The 18,293-nt window shown below is 33.8% G+C and overlaps 3 protein-coding genes across 3 annotated transcripts; all 3 read left to right on the forward strand.

Annotated features, from left to right (window-relative positions):
* The first annotated feature begins 1,336 nt into the window (after positions 1–1,336).
* LOC146531076 (chymotrypsin-2-like) lies at positions 1,337–4,978 on the forward strand. Its single transcript, XM_085199537.1, has 5 exons — positions 1,337–1,482; positions 3,013–3,238; positions 3,637–3,874; positions 4,152–4,328; positions 4,821–4,978. The coding sequence occupies exons 1-5, from the start codon at positions 1,428–1,430 to the stop codon at positions 4,965–4,967; spliced, it is 843 nt and encodes a 280-aa protein (XP_085055663.1). The 5' UTR covers positions 1,337–1,427; the 3' UTR covers positions 4,968–4,978.
* Positions 4,979–6,848: 1,870 nt separating this feature from the next.
* Positions 6,849–10,448, forward strand: LOC146531077 (chymotrypsin-2-like). Its single transcript, XM_085199447.1, has 5 exons — positions 6,849–6,991; positions 8,287–8,506; positions 9,040–9,277; positions 9,614–9,790; positions 10,258–10,448. Exons 1-5 carry the CDS (start codon positions 6,940–6,942, stop codon positions 10,402–10,404), a joined length of 834 nt encoding a protein of 277 aa, XP_085055573.1. The 5' UTR covers positions 6,849–6,939; the 3' UTR covers positions 10,405–10,448.
* A 178-nt stretch (positions 10,449–10,626) lies between these two features.
* LOC146531078 (chymotrypsin-1-like) lies at positions 10,627–13,540 on the forward strand. The gene is made up of 5 exons (XM_085199446.1): positions 10,627–10,737; positions 11,742–11,961; positions 12,255–12,489; positions 12,608–12,784; positions 13,288–13,540. The coding sequence occupies exons 1-5, from the start codon at positions 10,680–10,682 to the stop codon at positions 13,432–13,434; spliced, it is 837 nt and encodes a 278-aa protein (XP_085055572.1). The 5' UTR covers positions 10,627–10,679; the 3' UTR covers positions 13,435–13,540.
* The last annotated feature ends 4,753 nt before the right edge of the window (positions 13,541–18,293 follow it).

An 18,293-nucleotide genomic window follows, 5' to 3' on the forward strand; every position in this document is an offset into this window, starting at 1 on the left:
AGGCCGCCATAGGATATTAGGTAGGATAGTGGCGTAATACTTACCTTATATTGAAAGTAATTGTTTGAAATGGATTTTCCTAAATAGATAAATATTTTCTTAAGGCCTTATCTTATATATTAAATATGAATAACGTAGTTTATCTAATCACGTATACATAAATAAAAGAGATAGCTTCTTTTTGTATCTAATGATATGAAGACGCTTCCGGAGATTAAGAGTTAATTCGAATAAGGTAATTATTGCTTGCGTTTATTATTGAAAAAAGACAAATCAGGTTGTTTAATTTTTTTATCAGTTTCACGCTTTATTCTGCATAGGTATAGGCAGGGCAGACCGAGCCGAGGAAACTTAGTGTTAACACGATGATTAATTTGCGTTCATCACGCAACTTCGCAGAATTCTGCGGAAAATGCGGAACGGAGTGTCTTAACACTAGATTTCTTCCGCCTACCCTGCTACATGCGTAATACAGCGTGAAGTCGTCAATAAATTCCATTCTCCAGTCGAGTCAAAACATAAAATTTGTATATTAACTTTTTTCATCAAATCTCTAAAATAAATATCGATAAAGTGAAACTTAGATTCGCCCACTTAGGAGATTTCTGTAAATTTTCAAGATTATAATTATGAAAATTCAAATTAAGGAGAAGTATAACTTATAAAAGTTGATAAACTTTTAAGTAAAAATATAGGTAAAGGAAATTTTGTGTATATATGCACTCATTTTGTATGAAATTAACTACAAACATAACGTTGTAATAGTTTTTTATGAAATACTTACCTAAAAATGTTTACTTTTTGGACTTTTAATTTTCCGTTGTTGTAAGTTCACATTTTGTGCCAATTTTCATGACTCCAGGTCCATGGGGAGTACCCTATAGATTTTGCATCAAAAATGATGCAAAAATGTATATTTTGATTGCTTAGAAGCTTAATTTTTTCTGATTGAAATAGAAGCTTGATATTTTCTGGGCTACCCTATAGATTTTGGATTTTGGAGTACCCTATAGATTTTGCATCAAAAATGATGCAAAAATGTATATTTTGATTGCTTAGAAGCTTAATTTTTTCTGATTGAAATAGAAGCTTGATATTTTCTGGGCTTCTAAGGATTGGGATTCACCAGATATATCTACGCGATCTTAAGATAAATGGTTTTGACATACGGACAGGCTACAAATGGTTCTGTTACGGAATCTTAAAGACAGCTAGAGAATATCTTGGTTATGAATTTTGAAATGTACCCTTACATACCCTAGATTAAAATAATACCTACCAGAGTTCAACTAGTACCTGTGACTAATGTAATTAACTTTGATTGTGTTAATCTATCAAATTAGAAGTGATAATAATCATGAGATTATTAGTATGAACCAAATAATATAAAAGCAGGTAAAAAGATTATTCATTACAGAGTGCTCAAGATGGCGTTCAAGTTAGCTGGTTTACTGGTTGTGTGTGCATTGATTGGCAGCAATGGTGAGTAGATAAATTGCGTTGTACATGGCCTGTCTCCAGGTGACTGCTGAAAGTTGCTCATTCGATAATATTATAAACAAAAACCCAATTGTAAAAAACTAAAAAGAAAAAACGAAGCGCAACAGTTCATTAGGATTAACAGTTGGGACATTTTCTTTAACTAATTTAGATTTTACGAGCTTTTCTTATGTAGATTTTATGGGTAAGCAATAGGTCCCAATTATTAATTTTAATTAACTATTGTGCTTGTTTTTAGATTTTAAACATATTTTTAATGTTTCACATTTTTTGTAATAATTACTTATTACAAAATCCGTTTGATGGACGCGAGCCGAGAAATTTTTCAGGGACAGAGTACCCTCTACCCTACCCACTCGGTATCATTGTAAAAGCCAGTAGGGATAACAGCGTTTACGTCAATTTAAAAATAATCCGCTCCTCTAACAGTGGGCTGCTACTGCTACCACCACTGCATTAGGGGCATCGTGTTGAAACACACATGACACAAATATATAAACAGATATAGGTACTACAGGTATATTTATGTACTTATTGTAAGTACAAAAATCAGCAAGAATGGTTAAAGGTCGTTTAAGCCGTTTCTTAAAATGAAAAATAATCCAAGGAACCTAACAATCATTTTTGAATACATATTCAACGATACCCAACTTGACGTAGTTCGTCGATATTTGTTAACTTTTTAAGGTAGAATCAGAAAATGTTAGCAGCGTTTAATGGCGTATTGAAACCAAAAATAATGTTTGTTTAAAGTTTTTGTCTGTTAGTCCGTGCGTTTGTGCACGTTAATCTCATTATTATTTTAGCATGCTTACCCAACACGTAGTATTTAATTTTATTTCAATCAGTTTATAAATAAAAAAGTTATACAGTTTTAAAGAAATCGACAAAGTTGTTTTAAATGGCAGTTTTATTGAATAAGCTTTAATTTTACTTTTCTATATAGGTATAGATAGATAATTTAATGTGCAAAGGTATAGATAATGTTTTTAAAATGATATTATTAGAAAACGAAAACAAGGCAGATTGGTAAATATATAATTACCTATGTAGTTTAAGCGGGGCAAAGCCACAAAGTGGTCGCTAGTTTGGAATGAAAATATGGATTTTGATTTTTATGTTGGATGGTGGAAATTAACATTAGTCTAAACATTTTAATATCCATACAAACTTTTCGAATGCTGAATACGTGCGTAGACACGGTCCTCCGATTCGATACAAAAAAAATCATCAATCACTACAATCAGCCAAATAGCAGAAACGTCATAATAATGTAATAACTATCAATAAAAAATGTTAACTATACAATACGTCGTTATATATATAGGTACATTTCGTAGTACGGCGATAGAAAATTCACTAAAACAAATTGTTTTGACACTATATCCTGCAAATAGCAGGGAATCCGGAGGAAATCCAGTATAGGCACTACGTTACGAGATACGGAACTTTACGCCGTACATTGTCGTTACCTAAACCATGAAGTCAATTAAACAAAACAAATTGTTACAGCATTTCCAGTCGAAGAGGATTGGTCCATTTTCTTCGACCATACAGACAGCTCGGCCCGTATCGTCGGAGGACAGGCTGCGGGCGTCACTCCACACATGGTGGGCCTCGTTGGGGGAGTCTTGGTCAGAAATTTAGTATGCGGTGCTTCAATTATCTCGAACCGACATATCCTGACTGCTGCTCACTGTCTTACTTCATCGCTGAGCAACAACGGTGCTGTGAGCTCGTAAGTGCTTTTTTAGCCTCACGATATGTTTCCCAGAAAGGAAGGGGATCCTGAGTTAAGACATCCCCATTAAATAAGATACCCTCCATTCCCCACTTTCCGATGACCTGCTGATTTTTTAAGGACTTGCGTGTTGAGTGGCGAAACACAACGCCGCGCTTTGCCCAGTGCAAAGAAATAAAAATAATAATTCATCCCCCGAACCCACATCGTCTCGTTTCTAGTCACACGCTTTTATACAGTTACAAATATTTAAAAAAAATCACGACTGTAAAAATCACATTTATATTTAAAGAGCTTTCACACAAAGTTTAATAGATTGGAATTTGGATTGTATTTTCAATTTCTTGTTAATACAAGAAACATAGTTATTTAAATTAATATTGTTTTTGTTACAGATCCCTACGAGGTATCGTCGGCAGTAACAGCTGGCGCTCAGGAGGTACTCAGATTAGCTTCTCTCGTGGTGTCAACCATCCAAACTACCAACCTCTACCTATTTTGAAGAACGACATCGGTATGCTAGTAGCTAGCTCAAACATCGCTATGAGTAATTCTGTCGGTATTGTCCCCTTGAACTGGAATTGGGTTGGAGCCGGAGTCAATACAAGAGTCACAGGATGGGGAGCTACCCGTGTAAGTTTGTGTTTAATGAGCAAATATTTTTTTGAAAAATACTTTTAAGGTTCTGTAAAGGTAAAAACGGAACTCTTATAGGATGACTTTGTTGTCCGTCTGTCACGATCATTTATGTCGAGATCGCGCTGAGGGCAGAAAAAAATTAAGGTTCAAAGTCAACGCAATCAAAAGACAATAAATAATCAAAAGACGCCTAACTAAACGTACTGCCTGTCAACCTGCAGTACACCATGGTTTTTCATTTAATTTTTATATAAAATATTGTTACTTCCAGACTGGAGGATCTCTTTCCACAAATTTATTACAACATAACGCCCAAACCATCGATGGCAACTTTTGTATCACAGAAGTAGCAAGAAAAGGTGTTGAATTGAAATTTACAGGCGTCCCTATTGTTGATCCCAGTCTTGAAATCTGTACTTTCCTCGCTTTAGGACAGGGAACCTGCAACGTAAGTTTTATTATCTCATCATCATTCATCAATCATTTTTATGAATTATTCTGGCGCTAAGCGTGTTGGGTATGTGTTGAATGCCTACTTGAGAGGATGAATTGAGTTCCATCACTCAAAATGCAATGTTTCAAATTGGATAGGTAATCTCTGTTCCTTCTACTCGGGAAAAAGGAATATTTTTAGTAAATATTATTGGAAAAAGGCGCTTTGTAGAATTTGAAATCGATTTTGTTGGAGATATTTACAAGACAATTACAAGCCAATTAAGCTATACGCTATTTTCTTATCATGTGAAAATTCTAAGCGCTTGTTACAACTTGTAGTATTTATATTCTTGTAGGTAATCCATTTATTTATATATCGATATTAATGATTATTTGTTAAGAATTTAATCAAATTAAAGCAGCTTCAACTTACCTGACAAATTTGTATACACTCTACAACAATTCTTATTCATTACAATTATTATTTATATAAATATTTTTACAGGGTGACTCTGGCAGTGCTCTAACACGAGCTGACAACGGCCAACAAGTAGGCATAGTTTCCTGGGGACTCCCCTGCGCTCGAGGCGCCCCCGACATGTTCGTCAGAGTCGGCGCTTACCGTGACTGGATCGTATCAAACATGAACTAAGATATTAACAATGATCGTTTTAATGTATAAGTCTTTTTTGCTTTCTAATAAATGTATTTATTAAATTATCCAAAAATGGTTATTCCTACTTACCTACTTTCGTAATTTACATTGAGTTCTAAATTAGTCGTTATAATTTAGTTTGTCAGCTTCACGCTGTATCCCGCACACAGCAGGGTAGGCAGAGGGAACCAAGTGTTAAGACACTCCGTTCCCTACAAAAAATATAGTTTTTTTTAAATATTACTAAAGTAGTTAAACTGCTAAGACATTGAAGTCAAAAGAATAGTAAAAAGTATTTATGAAGCAAGTGAGTGAGTACTGAGTCGTATCGGAGGTAGAGGGAGGAACATCCCAGAGGGCATACATGAGGAGATTGATGATATCCACTTTATAGTATGCAGAGACCGTAGCACGTAGCTTTGGCACTCCGGTCTCTCTAGGTATCCTAGGAGGAATTCAGGTTAAAGCTTAAAAATACGAGTACCAGTACCATATGTAAGTTAATGATATTTTTAGTGCCCGTCTGAAATTTTAGTTTCGGTTAAAAATCATAGTTTCTCATAGTTTATAAATCATAATTTCATACTCTCCAAAAATAATCAACTCTTTTAACCATGCCGAAATTTTGTAGATACTTGTCAGGCGTCGCGGCCCCTATTCGTGGCCCACGTGTAATAAACTCAGCCGATCCGATTATATATTGTCTCTTTGAGCTTCAACTTTGTCGGTGTTGGAGTGAATATTACGAAATATTACAAATCTATAAAATGGACAATTTCTCCTCCTTCATTTACAATCAGCTTTACTTTGATGATGATCACAGAGCTTGGTATCTTTAAATTTTATAATTTAATAGTGATTGAAACTAATGCTGCAATTCATCATTCCAGATTATATTATATATTTGTTTTAAATATAAATATTACAAATCATCTAGGAAACGCGAAGCCGATGTCTCAAAAAGCTTTAATTTTGGAATTATTTTCTAAGAGTACTCTTAATTAATTCAGATTTTGTATTCAAAATGATGAACTTTTTTTTTTTAATAATTTCTATGATTCTTTTACCAGAGTACTTTGCGACGACCCGTGCACACGTACTTTTGATCCAAATATATTATGATATCGTATCCGCTTGAGGCACCTACACCAGATTTGGGTTTGCCCTGCGTGAACGAATAGACTAGCTCACTCTTGCTGTTTTGCTTGGTTAATTATTTACTTTAATAAGAAATTACATTAAAGACTTTCATTGAGAAATTATCTGACACAAAATTAAAATAATTTTATTGAAACAATGTATAGATTTTGAAATTAAACAATTTAAGTACCACAGTACCCAAAGATCCTACTCCATAGCTGTTAACAAATTGTACTTCAAACATTTTTTTTACACTGACTTGTAGGTTGTAGGTATTTTTATTCATATTTTCGTTTGGTAATACCTTTACAACTAACGTCATATTCGAGTGGAAAACGAAAGAACATAGTTCCTAGACATTAAATATGAAATATCATAACTTTCAAGAATTTTTAACAAAATAAAAAGTCGAATTTAATTGTTAGGTATCGTAGGAGCTGGAATATTATTTTAAATCTACACTTGAGTAGCAAGTCCCAGCACCACTCTGACCTCTCACCCTGCAACGAAACGGAAACAGACACGGTGAATCCATTTAAGGCTATGTAGTTTTTTCTCGTAATAATTTGATTTTTGTATTCTATTTGTAAAATTTTATTGACTTTTCTTAAAAATTAAGATCTGCTACATAATATATATATATATCTCAAAAATTAAATATCAGACATACAAAAAACACTTTAATTAAATAGTTATAGTTTAGTTATATTTAGTAACATGGTTACGTTATAGTAATAATCGATCATAATTATCATAGATAACAATACAATTATTAATCTGGTATTTGTATATAAGACCGAGAAAAAATAATTATGCAAAACATATTAAAATGAAGTTTACAGTTGGATTGTTAGTTTTGGGCCTATTTGTTGGAAGTTATGGTAAGTTCTTTAATTTTTTAGTTTCTTTTTTATTTGTTTTTAGTGAACCTGGAAAGACACTGTTAAGACATGCCGTTCCCCATAAAGGCACATAAGTTCATGCACACAGTGCATGTTGAATGGCGGAACTTAACACCGCAATTCATTCAGTTATTTTTTATTTTAACTATGTATAATGTATGTGTATGACGTATGTATTTCTATTTTGTATATCGAGTTTAATAAGCTGAGGTAGGATAATTTATTCCCTTGGTTTATCCCCATTTTGCATCAATGAGATTTAACCCCATTACCATCACCGATAATATTGCCTTGATGTATATAGGTCATTGTGGCGTCATTTCGATTCCTACTCAAAGGAATGAATTATTTAAACTTCCTCTCTCTAGTAATAGGGCAAAGTCCTGCGTTGAATTTCAACACGCCAGTCCACGTCTTAGGACAATGCGCCTCCAGGTGGCTTTTTATCTCGATATATGTATGTATACGTAATCAACGGAACGCCCTACAAATATAATCTATGTTGAAAATTACTTTATACTCGTATATGTTTTCTTCCGTGATTAGGAACTGATATTTTTTTGACCTTTCTACCTTTTCCTTCTTATAATATTTTATTTGAACATGTATGCATTTTTTTGATGATTTGTTAATTATTTTGTGTGCAATAAGGTATTATTATCATAATCTGTTAAGCCGATAGATTATCATATGAATTGAACAATGCAATACATGTTTATTGATTATTGGGTTAAATCTTTTACGCAATTGATTTGGGCCGTCACATAGTATTAGTTTTTTATTGTGTAATTTATGAAGGTGTATAGATATCATGATTTCGTCACGCATTACTTAGTTTATTTAATTTGATCAGTTGTGGTGCAGGGGTAAACGTGACAGGTTGTGGGTTCGATTTTCATTCGAGAAAATGAAATATTTTTATATTTTCATTTCCTTGCTCTGGTCTGCCGAAACTACCTTTATAGGAACGTAGGATTAGGTAGAAAGCAGGGTAGGCAGAAGGAACCAGGACCTCTTCAGGAGGGAATCTTAACATTATCCTGGTTCCTTCTGCCTACCCTGTAATATCTTTAATAACTCGAATCAGCACTTGTTACGCCGCCAGGCACTGTTAACGCGCCGGCTGTAGGATCGCTTCCGACACCATTCAACAAGCTACAATGTCTTGAAAATTGAGCGGAAAATGAGAATCTAAACACTAGGTTCCCTCTGCCTACACTGTTATGTAGGAAAAAAGGATGGGTGTGCAAATACTAACATAAACAATTTTTCAGCCTTACCAGCTCAACAGGATGTTTCCCTCTTCGACCACACGGACTCCAGCGCTCGTATCGTCGGAGGTACGGTAGCGGGTACAGTGCCCCACATGGTGGCACTTACTAGTGGAGTTCTTATCAGGGGTTTAATGTGTGGGGGTTCCTTGATAACGAATAAACATGTCCTGACTGCAGCTCATTGTATCGTACCTGTATCTATCGGGAGTAACTTGCTATCGTAAGTATTCATTTATTTCTTTTAGTTATATTTAATGTTTGTATTTTTATTTATCCCCGAACAGATGTGGTTACGGCCGCGGTGTTATATTTGTTAATTCCTTCTTTATTATGCATCGTGACCACCATTTTTATATAAGTTCTATTTTTAAATAAAACTTCCATGTTTTGCGTATTACCTTCTTGGACCCTAAAAGCCGATTTTAATTAAGAACCATTAATTCCGCGGCCCTCACAAAAACAGTAGTTAAATTTACGATACCATTTAAGAAGCTTTTTTTTGTTAATTTCACATTGTGTCAGGCACACAGTATGGTAGACAGAAGAAACCTAGTGTTAAGAAATGTCCGTCACCCACTTTCCGCCGAATACACGAGGGTTAATTTTGCTTTTTATTTAATTATATTTTTCCTTAATGTAATCAATATTGCTGGGCTGGCAACGAAATAGGTAAATCATCATTATACAATGATTAAATAAAAGTAGCATTTGAATTTATTATTGATATAAAAAATCAAAACGTCTATCTTACAGATCATTCCGAGGTGTCGTAGGGACCAATCGTTGGAATTCAGGAGGCTCTCAAGTGGTCTTCTCTCGTGGTATCATCCACCCCAGCTACATGCCTTTACCAATTTTGAAGAACGACATCGGCATTTTAGAGTCAAGCGCCAATATTGGTCTGAGCAGTACTGTCGGACTTGTCAGTATAAGTAACGATTGGGCAGGCGCTGCAGTCGCTACTAGTGTCAATGGATGGGGAAGAACCCGCGTAAGTTGTCATTTTTCATCACGTTTTTTCTCGAATAGCAGGATGGGCGGAGGGAACCCAGTGTTAACACGCCGTTACCTACACACTGCCTAGTTTTCAAAAATTCACTTCATAAGTAGTGGACTCGATACAAAGCTTTGTTCCTTTATCAGAATGGAAAAATTAAATTAATTTAAATATTTTTATTCCTTGGCGTTTCCTTGAGTCGGTAATCGAACCCACAGCCAGTCGCGTTTACAGTTACACACTGGTGTCCCTGCTCAACCACGCCACTTTATTTATATTTTATATTTTAGAACTAAATAATATTATCCGCAACATTATTTTTTTCTGCAGGCAGGTGGAGCGATTTCAGCTGTTCTATTACAACTAGATGCTGAAATAATCGATGGAGAAACTTGTGTAAAACAAGTAGCTCAACGAGTTTTGGAACTTAACGTTAGAGGAGCGCCTGTAGTGGACCCCGCCCTTGAGGTCTGCACGTTCCATTCTGCTGGACACGGAACCTGCAATGTGAGTATAAATCTATGATCACCTTAAGGTTTTACTATAGATATTTATTATTTAATAATAACTGTAAGCTCGACAGGTAGTAGGAATCGAACCCGCCGATTTCTACTCGTGGCAGTGAAACGAGTTGTTTTCCGTTACTCAACACGTAGTACAAGAATTCAGTGGAAAATGGAAAATGTCTTTAGTGGCACAGAGTGTCTTCTTATGTCTCTGATATAGGCCACTTGCATTGAGGCTGTGGTGTTTTAAAATGTGTTGCCTAGAGGTTATACTTTTATGTATAAATTTTGTTATAATAATTTTAAAAAAGTAAGAACTACATAAATGAAATAATATAATGTTGGTACAAGTTGTATCCGTTTGTAAATGGAAAAACACTGCGCTTTTCACTCGACGAACTAAAGTATTTTATTTGGAAATAAGACAAAGCAATGGGTTGAGTTATTAATACAATCATTCTGTTCCAGGGCGACTCCGGAAGTGCTTTACTTCGAAGAGATAATGGTCAACAAGTTGGTATAGTTTCTTGGGGTATTCCTTGTGCCAACTCAGCTCCTGATATGTTCACAAGAGTCAGTGCTTACCTAGATTGGATCCAACAAACAACACGTTGAATGTGTATTATTAATAATAAAGATATTTAAAAATAATAAACGTATCACTATAAGATTTTTTATTCCAAAACAATTATGTGTTGAATTTAATAAAAACTCTTGTTAACTATTTTTAAATTGTTTAAATATATAGTTTATACGATATGTTACAAGTAACTTACAATCGTATTAATAATCATACTAATTATCTGTGATTATTATTATCAGATTATTAGTATATTTTTATAAAAGTGAAATATATTCTAACGAATCTAGTCCACTGCCTTCGTCCGAAAATGGCGTTCAAACTTGGAGTTGGAGTAATATTTTTAAATCTGCTTATTGGCAGTTACGGTAAGAAAATTATTTTATTTGTGTTTCATACAAGAAAGTACTTCGTATCCCATATACCCTTACCCACCCAAGATACCCATCGCGTTACGGAGAGAAGAAGTACCTATAAGTTGAAAGGGCACCCTCAAATACGCTGTAACGCTCGCCTAAATTGTCAAAAATTCTTCTTAAGAAAGTTGAAAAAAGAATTATGTATCAAGAATAATTAAATTAACGGAAAATTTGAATTAATTAGAAAACAGTTATTAGTCTTTTAATTGTTATTATTTTGCTTAATCATAAAGTAGATAAGATAAGGTTATTAAAGGAAGAAACATTGGGCAAATGGCCATTCGAAATTTTCCATGGCCATTTTGCCTAAATGTTGCTGAAATTCGTTGACGCAATGTTGGATCTCCTTTTTTGTAAGATGGAGAAAATGGGAAACGAAGTATCTTAACCCTCTCTTCCCTCTGCCTACCCTGTTATACGCGAGATACAGTGGAAAGCTCGAAAAAAAAAAGATTAGTAATATTTTCGGATAGACGGAGCTGATAGCGGATATCGAGCGGATGATACGATAAGACTTTCTTTTGTAAATCATGTAAAAAAAATAATGACGTAAATATAATAATTAATTATGATAAGACAATTAATATATAGTATGTATTGATATAACATACATCACCTTATCTACCTATTTATAATTTCGCATTGATATTCATTTCATATGTCGCCTCTCTTGTACTTTCGCCATTAAAACAAGAACTAAACATGATCACGAGCTGTTATCAAAATTTTTATTTCATCCTTGTTAGAAAATGGTCGTAGGCAGTTCTCCTAAGCTAAATTTAAACCTGTTATTCTTTACACTATTGAGACCAATTTCAATCTTATATTCTATTCTATTTACATATGTGTCTATTAACTTTAATGAATTAGTGGTAAATTAATTGAGATTCAAAAAATTAAGTATTTAACTTACTGTTTTAAAGAAGTTATTTGACTTCGACTTTATGTTTCAGCTTTCCCAGCATTCAAGGATGATATGTCCATATATTTCCACACCGATACATCGGCTCGTATCGTGGGTGGAACTCCAGCTGGCAGTACTCCCTATATGGTAGCTTTGACTAGTGGACTTATGTTCAGGAGTTTAGTCTGTGGAGCTTCCCTGGTTTCTGTCAGACATGTCCTGACTGCCGCTCATTGTATTGATTCTTTGTATAACTATGGTTTAAGCAGGTAATTTGTTCTTCTGTTCTTCTGTTTCTTTTGCTATTGAAAGTCACAATTATCTTTCTATTTATCCGTCTGTCAGTATGTTAAAACTATTTTTACTCTGTTGCAATTCGCTTGATATTTTTATGTCAAATATATTTTAGTGCTTACTAAAAGAAAGTTGACTCTATTAAGATTTAAACTCAAAATGAACGTTTTTAAAGTGTCGTAATATAAAACAAAGTTAATATTTTTTAATCTACAGTTATTTAGAAAACCTATCACATACTCGTATATACATTTTCTATTATTTACAGAAATCTACGAGGCATAGTGGGCACAACCAACTATTACTCAGGCGGAACTCCAATAGAATTCACCCATAATATCACTCACCCCTTGTTCGACCGTAGCGTCGCTAAAAACGATATCGGTATTTTGGTAGCCATTTCTAATATCGGTCTCAGTAGTAATGTTAAGTTGATCAATTTGGGCTACGACTTCGTTGGCGCAGGAGTGCCTACTACTGTCACTGGATGGGGAAGAACCTCTGTAAGTTATGATCATTATATGTATTGAATAGGCCGTTGTGGCACAGTGGGACAGTATCTGGCTGTAGAAGCGATAATTGTACTTTAAATTAAAACGATTATATTTTTGCATATTTCAGGAAGGTGGACATATTTCTACTAATTTGTTGCGACTTAACGCCCAAGTTGTCGATGGTGACTTCTGTGTATCAGAAGTGGCTCGCAGAGCCATTGAGCTGGAGAGGAATAACATTCCCCACGTGGATCCCGAATTGGAACTCTGTACCTTCCATTCTGCTGGTCATGGTACCTGCAATGTAAGTGATTTTTAAATTTTTCATAAGTTGTTTTTTGCTTTTTTTTTGTTAGTGATAAGTCACTCCGTTTTCATCTTTTAGGGCCTTTTTGAGTATTAGAGATTCATGTAGTAAGTAGAGAATACGTTCAATACAGCATAATTATTATTTAACATATCCTGTAGGAAAGGATCTTAACATTCAACAAATTAAATTAAAACCCACTCGCACACATTAAATAATAATTGAGGCCAGTTGTGGCGCAGAGCTTACGTGACAAGTCGTGGGTTCGATTCCCATTCGAAGAAATTAAATATTTAAGATTTTCATTTCCTCACTCTGGTAACGAGTTCTGGTGATGAGTTCCGCCACTAAACACCTTCAATACTCGGCGAAAAGTGTCAAACGAAAGTCCCGTAATAAGAATAGGTGCCTCTTAACTAGGTTCCCTCTGCCTACTCTGCTATGTGCGGGGTACAGCGTGAAGCTAAATAAATGTCCATAAAATTTCCACTTCTTTACAGGGTGATTCTGGCAGCGCTCTTCTACGCACGGATCGCAATGAGCAAATAGGTATCGTCTCTTGGGGTATCGCTTGCGCACACGCAGCTCCCGACGTGTTCGTCAGAATCAGCACTTACCGTAGTTGGCTTCAACAACATCTTCGTTAAGATATTGATTTTATTATTGACCAGCGCTAATTAATATGTTTTTATACGTATTTATGTATTTATGATTGTTTTGTAAGATGTGACTATAAAAGTGTTTATTATTGTATTTTTTTTTATTTATTAAATATTAATCCAAGTGTCCTTCCTAATAATTAAACATATTTTAGGCATTTTATTTTTTTTTTTGGAATTCTACTATTGAACTTCGGAGATCAACTGTGTTTGAATGCGTCCATGTACTTATGGAGCTTCGAACCTTTACTTACATTAATAAATACATATAGCTATTTTATACCTAAACTAGAGGGCGCGCGCAGCTTCGCCTGCTTATTTGGACCCTTAGGGGTGAATTCAAATAATGGTTTATTAGAAACACGTGTTCAATGAAATATTTTTGTCTAAATTTTTAATTTTATAAAAATCGGTGACGACTTAAAGTTTTTCCACACAAACTTTCAACCCCTTATTTGTACCTTTAGGGGGAGAATTCTAGAAAACGATGAAATACGTGTTGATGAAAATCGATGCCGATTTTAATTATTTTCCATACAAACTTTCAACCCCTAAGGGGTGAACCCTTTAGGGTTAAAATTTTTCAAAATCCCTTCTTAGTGGATGTCCAGATTACGAAAGTAAACATCTGTCCAAATTTCACGTTTCTACGCACAGCAGTTACGGCTGTGCGTGTGTCTTACCTCCTTTTATATATATATAGATAGATAGATAGATATTTTTAATATTTATTGAAGTGAATGATGAAGGTTTAACAGAACCTAGTGATAAGATACCTAGATCACCACTTTTTGTCCAATAAATTTCTAAAACATCTTGAATGTCATCAGTCACGCTTTCACATAAACATACAGTACGGTAAAAAGGCGTGGCCGACTTGAAGTTTAGTGTGGAGATAAAGAGAGCTACGCAGGTTTCATTTTATAATTTTTCTTACTTTTGATTATTTTCTTTCCGGGTGAACGATGCGCAAAGTTGGAAAAACATAACTTCAGGGCGGCCACGATTTGTTGTACTGTACCTTTCGATTATATAGTTAGTGCTGTGTTGATTTTTATAAAATATGTTATTGATTTTCTTTAATAGACTTATCAGATCCATCCTTCTAATTGGATTTGTTCTTTGTAGGAAACCTTACAAGGTAACTTTATATAACTCACGCACTTATATAAGGCTACGGTATTGTTTTCTAAATAAACTATGGAAAAATTACTATATTTTAATGAATGTAAGAAAAATATCTTCCGTTAGTCAATTTTTCTTTCACGGTCGGATTGCTAAACTAATTTTTAGTTAAAATTGTCCATTAAAAATGTCCACTAAAATCGTATTAAAAAAATAGGCCAATTACGAGTCCAGTCATGGCGCAGGTGCACCAAGTGTGCCTGTAAACGCGGCAATGTGGCTTTGATGTCTCACTCGCGGATATGAAATATTTATTTAAATGCATATTTCCACTTCTTCACTCTAATGTCGAGGCAAAGTGCGGAGTTAAGTTCCGAGTGTTAAGACACTTCGTCCCTACTTTCCGGAGGAAGAGTGTCGGAGTAGCTTAACACTAAGTTCACTCCGCCTATCATGCTCTGTGTGGGATATAGCATGAAGCTGGTATAATTTTTTTTAACTTAAATTGCTTTGGTCCCTTGTTATGAAGCAGCTGTCATAATAAATCTTTCAATCTCTATCTATGTATACACAAAGAAAAAATACTACCACTAAGTATGAAGAAAGGACATCCTACATAAGAATCCAGACAAAGCTTCCCATGCACGCAGCTGAAATTAAATAATTGGCCAATTAAAGTGTTACGCAGTTCAGTAGGCGTGTGATACAACACCTGGGACTCTTCAAATATATTGAGTTATATCTGTTGAAACGTATTGAAATCGTTTTATAAATGTATTATATCGAAAAGCTATATGAAAAGCAATAAAAATATGTCAAGATTTCGCCATTTTACTATAGGTATATTATGTAGTTAGTTTTATTTAATTTATTGTGACAATTATATCGGTAAACTAATAAATAACTAAAATAGTAAAAATATTCTTATAAATTTCACCGTTTAAAGTTTCCGTACCCAAAGTATGAAACGGGACCCTGTTAATATGACTTCGCTATCTGTCTGTCTGTCACCAGATTGTATCTGAAAATTTCACAGATAATTTTTGCATTTCTGTTGCCACTATAAGAACAATCCTAAAAAAAACTAAATAATATAAATATATTACCAGAAATACGCCCATACCAGACATGATATTTTGTGCTTTTTATAGATAATATTACGGATCCCTTCGTGTGCGATTCCCACTCGCACTTGGCTGGTTTTTTAAACATCAATGACCAATGCTTATAATTTATTTCCCTGTATAACTAAAAATACGAAGTTGTCTATAGCTATGTATCATAACTTAAACAATGCTATAATACTTTGCTAGGTGTTTAAAAATATCGAACTATAAGTCTCAATTATGTTATTGTTATTTTTGACAGTTTAATGCCTAACTGTAAATAAATAAAATAAAAATTAATATTAATAACTGTGTTTTTATTTATAGTTTATTGTCTATATAACCATATCAAAGAAGTTATACAGAATCAATCAACATAGCGTTTTACAGATTTAAGTGATTCTTCACTTTGTTTTCCCTTATAATAATAAGTGTCCCAAATGCATGCAAGAAATAATATCTCTAAAATTTGGCGGTACGTGGGGAACGGGGTTTAACACTAACACTAGTTTTACTCTGCGTGGCCTACCACATACAGAGCACACAAATAAAGAGAATAAAGCTAAAAAAATATACAAAATTAATAATTTAATGATATGGCCATGAATCTGAATAAAGGTCCATTAATTATATTAATCTCTTAATAATAATAAGTAAGTCTATATTTGTTAAAAAGTAAAAGTAAAAATGAGCAGGAAAAAGTTGTTTTTACATCTTTGGTTGGGTTACGTACGTTTTGTTTACCAACTACTTGAAGGCTGAAGCTGCTCTTATAACATTAAAATTAAATTAGCTTCACACTGTATTCCGCACACAGCAAGGTAGGCAAAGGAAACCTAGTGTTAAAACACTCCGTTCTCCTCTTTCCGCCGCTTACATAATTTCATTTTCCGTCTATTATTTCATTTAGATAACGCCGGGTTGCGGAACTCAACTCCGGGCTTTTGCCTTAAGGCCAGAACGGAGAAATGAAAACATTAATAAATAATAATTTATTTCCTCGAGTAGGGATAGAACCAATAACCATCGCGTTACAGTCACGTCCTTGTGTCCCTGCATATAATAATAATAATACCTAGTCACCGTCCTTCAATTATTCAACTAAAGACGATGAAAAATCGAATATCCTTTAGATCTTCTTCAACAGCCCAGTTCCTAGTACATCCAAGATCCATTCCATAATTCCAATTTAGTATTCCATATTTTTCATAGACCCTACGCATTATCTGGTAACCATTTGTAGGCTACCTATGGTTACTCAAAGATGAATTCCGGATAATGCGCCATAGTAAAAAAATCCTTACTTTAATTTTAAGATATAAGAAACAATCATTACCGAAGGGTCCTCTAAGTGTTGGAGCTGTGTCTCTACGCAATCCTTCTATAGGACCGGGTTCTTTTTTACCCAAGAATTGAAGAAACATATAGTTAAGGAAATATTATTATATTGGTATTCTATATATATTTATTAATATATTTTTATTAATTTTGTAAGAAAAAGATGCGTATACCCATATGTCAAACACTATTAAGTCGATTTTACTTGCAGTTGTGCGACGGAACCCAACCTCGTTACCAGATCAAAGAAATTCAAAATATTAAACATTTAATTTCCTCGAGTGGGAATGGAACCCACAACCTTTCTCGTTTATTGTAGCACGTTTGCACCACTGCGCCACGACTGGCCTCGTGATGATATAAATATTACAAGTGAGCAATATTCAGTAACCTATATTTTTAAAAGAATTACAAGTTGACCTAATAAAATTGTGTTAAATATCCAAATAAATCAAAGTTTTGTTAATTTTTAATTTAGTACCTAATATGTGTAGGTACATATTGTTCACCTTGGCTTAACTGACACCAATGTTTTTACTTTCACTTAAAAATAAAATGCATACTGTATGGCGCAGTGGCTGCAAGAGGCGACGCTTTCTACTTTAACTGAGGTCAAGGATTCAATGTTATACAAATCTTTTTATGAATCATATAAGAACTAAGCTACCGTGGTGGAGCGGCGCAGGAGTAATTTATTTTAATTCGCTCATTCAGATACCAAGCGAAAGCTCGGAATTTAGTTCCGCCACATTTAAAAATAATACTACAATTTTAAAAATATATATTATAACAAGTTGTAACATACGTATAAATACAAAAATAAAGATTTCGTACCGAAGAAATTAACTGTTTATGAAATAAAAGTACCAAAGAAGCGCCATAAATAAAGAACCGAACCTAAAAGTACTTACTATAACAGTATACTTACCTACTCAGGTATCAGAAAATAACTAATTAATTTAAAAGTTTAAATTACCTATATTGCAATGTTCTAGAAATATCAATTCTAATCGAAGAATATTTTTTAAAGTAAATGCTTTAATATGCTCAAACAAACTCCTTTTTTTTAAAAAAAATGGATTTTTTGAAAAAAGAATGCACTGAAAAACCATACTACAACTTACACTTGAAAAATAAAAAAGAATATAAACGATTTTTTTTATATCTAAAACATTTAATATTATATAAAATTATATCTTTGCATTAAAAAAATAAACCGAATTATAATGGCGCGTAAATCTTAAATGTCATAGCAAAATAATAATATTAAAAAGTAAT

Source organism: Heliconius melpomene, chromosome 16, assembly GCF_056956725.1.
Source record: "Heliconius melpomene rosina isolate 202511_hmr_F chromosome 16, ASM5695672v1, whole genome shotgun sequence".
Lineage (NCBI taxonomy): Eukaryota > Metazoa > Arthropoda > Insecta > Lepidoptera > Nymphalidae > Heliconius > Heliconius melpomene.